At 34.1% G+C, this 12,064-nt stretch overlaps 1 protein-coding gene and 1 long non-coding RNA gene across 5 annotated transcripts; one reads left to right on the plus strand and one right to left on the minus strand.

The window, feature by feature from the left end:
- On the plus strand, positions 2,854–4,633 carry LOC104699916. Of its 3 annotated transcripts, XR_753468.2 has the most exons (5): positions 2,854–3,037; positions 3,232–3,459; positions 3,578–3,855; positions 4,053–4,144; positions 4,511–4,633. It is a non-coding gene; the product is annotated as an uncharacterized LOC104699916 (long non-coding RNA). The 3 variants fall into 3 exon arrangements; XR_753469.2 differs by lacking the exons at positions 2,854–3,037; positions 3,232–3,459 and having other exon boundaries at positions 3,489–3,668; positions 3,800–3,855; XR_753467.2 differs by lacking the exons at positions 2,854–3,037; positions 3,232–3,459 and having other exon boundaries at positions 3,495–3,855.
- On the minus strand, positions 7,168–11,189 carry LOC104699930 (arginine--tRNA ligase, cytoplasmic-like). Of its 2 annotated transcripts, none has more exons than XM_010415330.1 (18): positions 11,134–11,189; positions 10,655–10,736; positions 10,445–10,575; positions 10,289–10,364; positions 10,088–10,189; positions 9,782–9,997; positions 9,610–9,690; positions 9,420–9,503; positions 9,191–9,295; positions 8,913–9,091; positions 8,695–8,779; positions 8,408–8,594; positions 8,263–8,332; positions 8,086–8,155; positions 7,899–7,988; positions 7,743–7,811; positions 7,553–7,651; positions 7,168–7,434 (listed from the first exon to the last, which is right to left on the minus strand). In XM_010415330.1, the coding sequence occupies exons 2-18, from the start codon at positions 10,670–10,672 to the stop codon at positions 7,324–7,326; spliced, it is 1,773 nt and encodes a 590-aa protein (XP_010413632.1). In that variant the 5' UTR covers positions 10,673–10,736; positions 11,134–11,189; the 3' UTR covers positions 7,168–7,323. The 2 variants fall into 2 exon arrangements, with proteins under 2 accessions (XP_010413632.1, XP_010413639.1); XM_010415337.1 differs by having other exon boundaries at positions 10,655–10,723; positions 11,134–11,178.

The raw sequence follows: 12,064 nt of genomic DNA on the forward strand, positions 1-12,064 counted from the left end.
CGTAATGCTCCCTTACGGCCAATAAGAACTCAACACCCCGGCTAAAAGTGGTTGTCAGACTTAATGCATCTTCTCGTCTTTTCCAATACCACCTACCTAATTTTTTCGTAATAAACTCAATGAGATATGTGATGGGATAACCTTTGGCTTTCTTTAGCATGGAGTTGATAGATTCTGCGATGTTGCTAGTCTTGATGTTGTATCTATCTCCTGGACAGTAAACTCGAGACCATAAAGTTGGATCTGCCTCATTCAAGTACGCTGCAAGAGCCGGATTTATGTTAGTGAGCGAAGCCATGTAGTGGTTGTAATCATCATGCGTATGCACATATGCTGCCTCTTTCACCAAGTATATCAGTTGCTTCCCATTGAAATTAGAAATTATGTTTTGTTGAAGATGGTAATAACATATCCCTCGTGTTGCCCATGGGATAACATTGCGACATGTTTTAGCTATTGAATTGTGCCTATCTGAAACTACTACCAAAGGATATTCATCCGAGATACACTCACTTAATTTGGTGAAAAACCAATCCCATGAAGCATCACACTCCGAGTCGACAATACCAAAAGCCAACGGAAATATCTAAAAGTTACCATCCTATGCGCAAGCGATTAACAGTACACCTTCATACTTGCCAGTGAGATGGGTCCCATCAACCACAATAACTCGCCTAATGTAATTGAAACCACGGATTAAAGCATCAAAAAATATGAAAAGGTACTTAAACCTATGCTCGTCATCAACAACAAGGTCAACGACACTTCCCGGGTTTGACTACTCTATTTTCCGCAGACAATAAGGCAAATTCGCATATCCGTCTTCTGCGCTTCCTCTCACATATTCTTGCGCATATTGTAAAGCCCTGTACGAAGTGGTGTAATCCAAAGTCATGCCGAACATTGTCCTCATTGAATCTTTGATATGTTATGGGACACACCATCTACTATTCCTACCCGGTCGATGAAAAGCCGCCCAGTATATTTTGAGGTGCAACTCTTACGGTTAGCTTCGCTGTCCACAATAGAACATGTATGCACGTTCAGATATTTGGTGACCCAAAAAGTAATTGGATCATTCTTCACAGTGGCTACGCTCCATGTGCATCCTGGCACAGAGCATATTGCCACCAACCGAGACTTTGTGGACTTCTTAATCTTGAAAGAGAATTTTAACATAACCGCGGTCAAACGCACGTCAGTTATGGCGTCAGCTTTGCATGCAAAGCATTGACCTACTTTCAGTTGGTCTATCGAAGGATTATTTAACTGTCCATGAATACTACCAAAAAACGGTTTCCCTTCTTCAGCATCTAGTCCCAGGTCATCTCCGTCTCCATCTTCATCTTCATCTTTAAATTTCCCGTGCTCACTGTAATCGAAATCCATGTCATCAACATCTTTCGGCTTCTCATCTGTATGATCAGTTTCATTACATTCTTATGCACATTCATCTGCACACTCATTGGCACCTGGATCTACATCGTTACCAAATTCATCTGTTGGCTCTCCATCGTCAACAGAACGAGAGTTGTTTGACATAACCGGATGTCCATCCATGCACTGCGTTGAGACGCAAAGGCGAACAACATTCCTACTACTAAAATCTATCAAGTTCTGAACTGATCTATCATTTGTGACATAGACAGGAGGGGTATCTTGGGGCAATCGTTGAAGCATCATCTCTATTAAGGGATACGATAATTGAACAATCTCTGTTTCTTTGTCAATCAGATAATCTTCTACAGCCATTTCAACAAGCTCAGCGTATGTACAACCGTGTCGCAAAAAAAAACATTCTCCCATCTTTGCATCCATCCATGTCAAAATGCCAAGACCCATTTCTCATCAACCATACTCCGAAAACAAAGGTATTTGCGCCATTTACTTGAAAGAGTAAGCAGCAAGTTAAATACTCAATAGCCTAATAACCTAAGAAAAGCAAAAACATGATTGATCAAAAAGTATAATATATTATCATCGTAAAAATATACATAGGCAAGTACATAACCGATATAACACGTACGCACTAGAAAAAAACAAATTTTTTTTATAAATTTCCAATTAAAGACTAATTCAATTGTACAGACTTTATAAACAACTCTAACATTTTGACTTCCTAAATAAGTCTAATTTAGTAACCTAACTGCCTATGAAAACCAAAAACTTGATTTCTCCATATTTATAATATATAATCATGTCAAAAACATACAGAAGCAAGTAAATACCATATATCAAAGAATTCAACAAGAAAATCTTTAAAATTATTCACCAATTTGCAATAAATTGGTTTTCAAATTAGGAAGACTTCATGTTGACGTCAACTTTGTAGACATAAACTAGCCTCTATGAAGATACTTCCCTTGAAGTCTATTTTGTGTGGTCTATTTTTGCAATTACAAATTAATAAAGCAGACACTATATGAAGTCTACTATGGTAGTTGATTTCTTTTGTTGTCTTCCTTTGTTAGTTTTTTGGTCAGATTTGCAATTAAAAACATATAACAGAGTAGACTTCTTAGAAAGTTTCAAAAAGTTAACTTCGACTACACACTACAAGAAAACATGGATTGTACGACTATAGTTGACGACTATATATGTAGTCGTCATTTTTGGCAACTAAGTAGCTACTATTTAGGGACTATTTTACAACTATAAATATTTGGTCGTATAACAGTCGTTTTTTACGACTACATATCGTAGTCGCTAGTCTAATCAAAATTTAGCGACTATTTTATGATTATATTACATACCAAAATATGTGGTCGCTAAATAGTCACCAATTTAGCGACTAATATGCGACTCATATTGTTGACCTAAAAAAATAAAATAATTTATTTACCCTCGGACGCTAACTTACTGAAAAACAAGAAGCGGCTCTCAAAATTTCATTCTTCCTCTAACCCTCGTTTACTCTCCCTCTCACTCAATTATTTCATCTTCTCAATCTTTTTCTCAAAAACATTGAAGTAAACCACATATACTCATCGAAATCACCTATTGGAAATCATGCTTCTCCTCCGACGAAATCCTCAAGGTACAGATCTGACTTATCTCGAAACAACACCGGCGACGCCAGCACCTCTCATGTTCATCTTATTCTTCCTCTTCTTACTCTGATTCCTCCGGATCTGTAGATTTCTTTCTCGGCGAGAAAGACAATTGAAAACCCTATGTTTGGATCTAAAAATTTAACAGTCATTTATTTGTTTTTGTTTGTGTTCTTTGAAGGGGATTTGAGAAACCGAAATCGATAAGGGGATTGATGATGGAAGGAAGAAGAATCATAGAAAACCCTAGACCTTGTGATGGTAGAAGTGTTGTCGCAAAGAAGAGGTCTCGTCCCGATGGATTCGTCAACAGCGGTAAAAAGCTCAACGCCGAGAAATCTCGCCTCATATGGATCGAGCTTTCTCAATCAGCACCGCTCAAGAGAGATTCTGAGACATGCGTCTCGTGGTATGTTGTATCATCTTCTTCTGATTTCTAATTCCGATTTTGGTTAATTTTGGTTAATCTTTTTTTTTTTTTTTTGTTGGGTTCTGGATTCAACAACAATAAAATACTCACGTACAAGTATGTATCAAAGCTATGGAGGAAGACTCAATTTAATTTCATAAGATTTCTGCACACAACAACCTTCCTGTTGTTTTGTCAAGCAACCTTGCGTAAGCTCGCTAACTCATTTTACTTTCCAATGATTTGCTTCAATAGCTCATAAGGTTTCAACTTTGGGTCCGATAAGATTTGGTTTCTATTTAATTCTTGAGATATGGTTGTTGGATTATGTGAGGAAAAGAGGGATGGTCACACCACTAAGCTTCACAGCTTTGGAGTTTCTTTGCAGCTTCAGTTGTAAGTTTCTTCTTCTCTTTCTTAAATATGAAAGTTGTTATCCTTAGTTTATATTATTTATGTTTTATTTTCTGCTCTTTCTTATTTTCTATATTTGAACCAAAGCCGGACTATTTATAATATCTTGAAGGTTCTTTGTTTTTGGTGATTTCAGTCTCTAAAAATGAAAATTTCTGATCATGTCCTGTTGTTCTTAGGTCGAAGATGATGTTTGGCTTACAGAGAAAGCCACAGCCAAGCACACTCTTAGACAGAGCTCATGATGTACAATTTTATTTCAAAGCGGAAGGTAAACTTTCATTTGGTACAATATATTTACTTTGCTACTTATTGCTGTGATACTTTTATTAATTCTGTCAGAGAGTCATTTGTTTAGCAGCCTCTGTTGTAATTTTCGTGAGGCTTTTTGTTGAATTTGTCAAGAGTTATTTGGTAAACCAGATCTATAGACACTTGTTTTGTCTGCACTCTTTAACTAGAATCACCATTGTCGATCTTCTTATTCACACTCAAGTTTTTAAGCTAGAGGAAATGTTAGTTATAGTGAATTGCTTGTCCCGATGGTTTCTCATTTCTAGTTCGATTTTGAAATTCTGTTATATTGATACTAGGAAATGTGTCCCCATGATACCTTTTTTGTTTGTTTGTTCTTAAGGTACTTGAAGAAATGAGTTGCTCTGGGAACATTAGTGGGAACTACTTAGGTTTCAATGATGGAATACAAAGCAATTGAGAATGTGCTACAAACCATTTATTATGTAGTTGTTCATCTATTTTTTTTTATTTTTTTTTCTAATTATGTTTTTTGAGGACGATGAAGTATTCTTATTTTTAATTATGATTTTTAATTTTATTTTGTAATACAGTTTTTTATAATCATGGTTTATAATAATAAATATAGTATTCAAAAAATCATTATTCATAATTTAAATATATTTAAAACAATTAATAATATATATTTATAATTTGTATAAATACAATAATATATAAATACAAACATGTATAAATACAATAATACAACTATAGTCGGTAATTAGTCACTAATTTTGACGACTAATGTTCGTAATCGTAAAATTAGTCGTAACATAGTCGTTAAATTTAGCGACTACATTACGACTACGCTTACGACTGTGAACATTAGTCGTAATGTAGTCGCTATTTAGCGACTAATTTATTACTAATTTTTCTTACCAACTAACGATTTACGACAACTGGTTTTAGTTGCTATTTGGTCATAAAACACTATTTAGCGACTAAATAGTGATTAATAGTGCAGTCGTTAATTTCATGTTTTCTTGTAGTGACAGTCTACAATGGTTATTTTTGTAATTGACCAAACTATTGACTTTGTAGTAGACTTCTAGCTAACAAGTAGACTTCATCTATCTGTCAACTAGAAAAATTAAATTTCGTTGTAGTTAGTTTTGCAATTGACCAAGTTTGACTTTCACCAATTAGACTACTTACAAAGTCTCCAGGAATGTTGACTTCGTTTGCAGTCTACCCTGGTCATTTTTGGGGTTGGCCAAATTTTAATTTTTTAACTAGTAGACTTCTTTAGCAGTCAACTAGTTAATTTTATATAAATAATATTACGGTCAATGCTTTTATATTTTGGTCAACTTCAAAAATAGCCACTATAGACTACTATTTTATTATCCTACAAAGACTTCGTCTGACAGTCTTAACTAAAAAGTTAAGAATTTGGTCAATTGCAAAAATACACCTTAGTAGACTGCAAACAAAGTATCCGTTATAAATATTATAATGCAGGCTAAACCATATTTTTTTTGTTTTCAAATGAAATTAAGGAGACTAAAATTTTAGTCTACGGGCTCGAAACTCGATAAATTTTAAATTGCAAAACTGACCACATAGTAGACTTTACATGATATTATGATTGTTGGACTAACAAATGAAGTCTAATTTCGACAAAAACACAAGAAAAATCACGAAATCTACCGGAAAAAAATAACCTTACGGTGGTTGTTCACAATGTCTAAACATCGAGGACGTCGTCTTAAGTCACCACGGAAGAAACCCAGCGCCAATTTAATCACTATCCAAGAATCATGACATATAACAAGATAAATGCACTTGCAAATTTTCTTTGATTAAAATGGAGAGTAGATGGAAGAAGATGAAGTTCTCATAGCATTGGGTGTTATTTAAGCTTACAAATTCAGGTTGTTGATGTTTTAAGAGCTTCAAATTTGGTTGTTCATGGTTGTTGGAAAATTGATGGCAATGGTACAACCGTAAATAAAATAAAAAAGATGGGGATATGAATGTAATAAACATTTTTGCAAAAAATTCAAAGAAATCAGAAATAATGACAATTTTGTGAATAAAATAAATGGACGAGGATTTAATAGGGAGAAAGTGGCAAATGTTGGAGAGAGAAAAAGAAGGGTCTAACATTGCAATTGACTCAAGTTAGGGCTCTAATTTTGCAAGTCTCCCTTGTTTTTAAGCATATATATAACCAAATTTTAACATCTTTTAACTGTTTATTTTTTTTTAAATAGCAAATTGGGAACAAAAATCCTTAAGAAAATCGAGACGGTGGAACGTAGAAACAAGGCTTTCTATCGAACCATTTACAAGATCGAGGGTCCGGAAGGCATAATCATCGTGCGGGTTCTCTTTCAGGTGAGAGTGGTTCCTGGTGATGATGACGAATCGGACGAGGAGTAAGAGAGTACTGATGATGGTTAGTGTGAGTGAAGAAGAGGAATAACTATAAGATGAGATTGGCAAACTTCTCATGGTTATTATGTCAAAATAATTTAGTTTCTGAATGTTTAACTTAAGTCTTTGTTTGGTAATCTTTTCTAGTTTCTTATTTTGGATTTTACCCCTGAATGTTATATGATAATGTAGGCTGTTAACTCTATTTCTCGGAAATTTGATGCCCCGTCGAGTTCAGACATGTCTTACATTAATGGTAGCTTTGAAATTGTCAAACAGCAAAACTGAATAAGACATAGGTTGCTTTGAAATTGTCAGTTTTTCGAGTATTCTGCTTTCTAATTTTTATACGGTTGATAGTATCAGTCAAATAAATGGACAAAGAACTCAAGACAACCATCTACACTAGATTTTGTAACTATTTAGTTTTAATTTTCATAATTATCAAAATTGATTAGTTTGATCATGGGATTAAAGATGTTGAATAACACCTAAATTTTGAAAAATTGCAAAAATAGAAAAAGAAAAATACATCACAAATAAAAGTGTCATGCATTTATTTAATAAAAGATCACAAGACAAGTGTCTAGTTCTCGTAGATTTTTTTTTAAAAAGAAGCAATAAGATACGAATTCAAATAATTAATAGATAATAAAAGAACCCTTTCGGGATCAGTTTAGTGACATGAGACAGAGCAGCCGAGAATCCAAGGGGAGAAGAAAGACTTTGTCACTAGTTGTGCATAGGAAAAAATTAGTAGAATCAGAATAAAACGTATCAAAGCTTGTAAACAGGGGTGATGCCAAGAAGGTGGAAACATTTCCGCATGACTATGGCCGTTGCTTCACAAAGTAGGAGACGGCTTGTCTCCTCTGCTGAGCCATTCACCTGTATAAAAGAAAAGTTAAAAGAGAAAGATGAAAACAATTGTGGATTTGATTTTAGAGTCTTCATTGTACGGTATATTAGGCTCAATTACAACAAGTAGACTTTGGGGAATGCTCACCTGACAACTGGAGTAGAATTTCGTGAACTCTTCGGATAAGTAGTAAAGGTACTTACACAGCACGTTCGGTAACAATGTGGTACACGCTTCCTCAACCGTCTACAAATCATTCAGACAACGTTTCATCTTGTTACCAAGAAAAAGAAGTCTGAATATGAAAGTTAGAATCTAAATGAGCATGTTGTTTTACCTCAGCGAATTGAAGCAGGTGAAGCCCGAGTGCCCGTTCGGCTGCATGATCCAATGTTATCTTTCCTGTCTGCAATTGAGTAAGTGTTGAAACATAAGAAGAATTGCGCATTACACAGACTTTGTATGGTGTTTGAGTTCATGGTACTAAAAATACCTGTTTTAGCTCATCTACGTCTTTGCCTGATTTTTTGATGATTGAGCAGATCCGAGCATGGGCGTAAAGAAGGTAAACGGCTGTATCTCCCTGTTCATGAAATATGATACAAAATATTTAATAAGCATTTGTAGATGACTCCATAATGCAATATATGTAGAGACTAGCTCCAAAAACATTACAGCACCTTGTCATTAAGCATTTGATCGAAGCTGAAAGTATAACCTGTCGATCTGTTGGTCTTCAGGTCAGCATACCTTGAAAGAAAATTAAAGAAAAGGATAAGTCACTTATCACATTTGTGCAGCCTTGGTTACAACAGTCATCGAGAACCAAAAGATACTAAATAGAGATAAATACTTACTTCAGAGCACCGTAACCAACTGCCTCGGCTATTTGGTCCAGCTCCTCGGGTGTCCATTCTTTGTCCTTACCTAAACAGATAAACAACATATAAGGGATGAATAAGCCAAGTTAAATAATTTGAATGATAAGAGAAAGTTAGATACCGCGCTCAGTAAGGGCTTTTTTACTGCGAGTCTTGGCCTCATCTAGCAAATCAGCTAGACGGACTACCGCTGTTGACCGAGTTCTAAATCGCTTGTTATCGTCTCCAAGGACAAGACCAAAACCAACATGGTTAACTCTAGGGTAAGTTTTATCATCGTCCGGAAGCCACCCTGCTTTTCTGGCAGCCTGATTCAAAGTTAGAAGACAACCAAAGTTACGACTGACAGTTTCAATCAAGATCACATTTTACAAGACGTGAAAACAGTAAAATATTCATCAAACCCACTTTGAAGAACATATTAAAGTGCTGCTGCTGGCCAACATCGGTCACATATATAATCCATTCAGCTTTCTCTTCCTTAAGCCGATACCTGTGCCAGAAAGATTTTAGCACCACCAGCGAACAATATGAAAGTTCAAATCAAGTCCTGATTTGAATTTATGAGATGTTTTTTTCCCAAAGATTGCTACTAAAGTCTAGATTTTAACATAAAGATAACGCACCAAAGAGCAGTCAGATCTGTTGAGGCATAGTTAAAACCACCGTCACTCTTTACAACAATGAGTGGGATTTCAAAGCCTTCGATGAATATCACACGAGCACCTTCATTTTCTTCAACTAACCCTTTGCTGCTCAATTCCTCAATAATGTTAGCGATACGAGGGTTGTAAAAGCTTTCTCCCTGTCATTAATAAATGTATCTTTCATTATCATCCATTCATGTATCTCTTTCACATTCTGTCTCAAAAAAATTAGTTTACGTCCCTAACTATTCCTTTACCTTTTCTTCAAGCTCGACTCGAAGGCTTTGGTAAACCTTGGCAAACTCGTTTCGGCTGATTTCACAAATCTTAGCCCAGGCCTTGCGGTAAACAGGATCTCCACGCTATAAAGAAGAAACAAAGGAAACAAAATAGACAAGTGAGTTATTTATTGCAACTAAAAGCATATTAATTAATACACTGTATAACAGAAGAATGCATCAGTGAGAATTGAAAATTGTTATCTACCTGTAGATGGACCACAGCCTTCTGTGCTTTTTCCTTAAACTCTGGCACCAAATCAAACTTAAGTTTTGATTCTTTGTAAAACAACTATCAGAGGACATAATAAAGTTAATACTAAATTGCTTTGGTTAATTGTTCTTCACATAAGAAGAACTTTAAAGCTTGGGAGGGCATATGATGCAAGGAAGCTGACCTGAAGATCTCCAATTGCTGTCTCAGTGACACTATCTGTATCAGGAAATTTCTCAAAGAGGTACTCAATGAGCATGCCAAACTGCAGAAGAGAAGCGGCTTTTATTTCTTTGATATCTTTTTAAAATACTCAATGTCAAGAAAAATCATTTGTAGGGCAGAAAAGTAGCTACCTGTGTTCCCCAGTCACCAACATGGTTTCTGCGAAGAACTTCAACCTTTGAGTACTCGAGCATGCGAGCTAGCGTGTCACCAATGATAGTCGATCTTAGATGACCAACATGCATTTCTTTCGCAATGTTCGGAGAGGAAAAATCAACTACAGCACTCTTAACAGAAAGAGTAGGCGCCCATGTGTCAATCCCATTGATAAGCATGTTTTCAATACACTGCAGATAGATTAGAAAAACAATTTATAACAAACATAAAGTTAGATTTATACGAGGACTAGAAAATGACTAATAAAACAACAGGAGCACCTTAGCCATCCACTTAGATGATAGTACAACATTAACAAATCCAGGTCCAGATATTGTGCATGATTCCACAATCTCAGAAGTAGGGAGACTCTTAATAAGGGCCTAGGTGAAAATGAAAACAGAATAAAGAGTTGGTTAAGAATCTGCGGATACATCACACAAAAAAAAGCCACAAAATTGTACAAGACCAAACCAACCAACCTGTCCAATACCAGGAGGACTCTTGAACTGTGTACCCTTTCCTTTAATTATAGACCATAATCCCATTGCATTGTTACTGCATACAACAACGAGCCTAAACTTAAAAATTAGTACTTTAAAAAATTTCATTGAGTTAAAGTGGAAAGAGGGAGAAACCATTGGTAATCTCCAAATTTGCCAGGCTCAATCAATGGCTCAACACCAGGTTCATCAGGGACTGTTAATTTAAGAGACACACTAAAGAGCTTTGCGAGTTGGCGTCTTAGATTTCCACTAAATGCTTCATTCTGTTACATCAATCAAGAAAACAGTCATAAAACAGTAAAGAATAATTATTAAATTTACAAGGAAAAAAATGTGACTTACAGCTATCATGGTTGCCATCAACAATGTCTTATGGGTGGTTGACAAAGGAACCAAAGCTGTACCGAAAAGCTGTAAACTGAAACTGTTACGGAATAGTGCAAAGTTATAAAAAAAAGTTGTACATAAAAGCGGTATCAAAAAGCTGAGAGTAAAGATTTTAATAAAGTTTTTGGTAAAGTTTTTGTTATTGGTAAAAATTCAAAACAGTACCACTTGTAAAGCTTTGTTTTTGTTACCAATCAAACCCGAAGTCTAGCAAAACCAATAAAAAGAACGATACTAATCAACATATGACTTATCAGAGTCTGTAACTTAGTCATCTGAAAACATAGTTTTAACAACTGATTCATAATTCTACCAAAATCTAAGAACAGAATTGAGAAGACTAAAAAAAAAGTAAACAGAAAATTGAAGCACAAGAAAGTTGAATTATCTTCAGAGTGTGGTTCCTTAACATGTCTAAGCTAACGGGAACGTACCTGAACAACTCTTCCGGAGAATGCTGCGGGGAAGAGGAAGAAAAAACGGAGCTGACGAGAAATTGTTAGGGTTCAGGACTCTTTTAACACTATATATAGTTACGTATTCAATTCTCTCAATACACTTAAAATTTTAAACAGGCTTTAACATGAGGCCCATTATTTATTTATTTAGTGGCTTAGTTTTTTATTTTACTAGATAATATCCCGTGCATTTGCGCCGGATATTGTATAATAGAATGTATTAATTAATTTAAATTTATTTAATAATCATATGAAAAATTTAACAAATTAATTTAAATATCATTAACATTTTTGACATTTTATTTATTCAAATCATACAATATCAAAATATATAACTTATTTAAATATAATCATACATATATTATACATATCTTTTAAAGTTATTTATTTTTTATTGTTCAATTTTGATAATAATTTTCATTAGTATTTTTAAGCATTTGAGATAATAAAATATTATTAATAATAAAAACGAAATTTTATTATGTGACTTAAATATATAATTTAAGTTTTTTATATAAACAAACAGATAATTTAAAGTATTTAATAATTAAAAGCTAAACTATTTTGAAAGTAAAAAATACATATTTTCCTATAAAATCATATGAAGTGCATTCAAAATTTTAAAATAAAATAAAAAAAAACTTTTTTATATTCCCCTTAAGAATCTTAAATTAAGATATATTGCTAGGTTTAGTTAAAATTTTTAATTGTTGTAATTAAAAGCTAGATAGAAAATAAAAAATCAATTTGTTTTTTATATAGAAAAATATTTATATTTGAATTAAATAAAAAAATAGTGATTTTTATATCATTATATGTAGAATCACAAACTGAATATAATGATTATTATTCTAAAATAAATGTATTACAATTTTTTTGGATGTAAGTGAGAGTTAAGAAAACTTGA

The sequence above is a fragment of the Camelina sativa genome, chromosome 1 (assembly GCF_000633955.1).
Source record: "Camelina sativa cultivar DH55 chromosome 1, Cs, whole genome shotgun sequence".
Classification (NCBI taxonomy): Eukaryota; Viridiplantae; Streptophyta; class Magnoliopsida; order Brassicales; family Brassicaceae; genus Camelina; species Camelina sativa.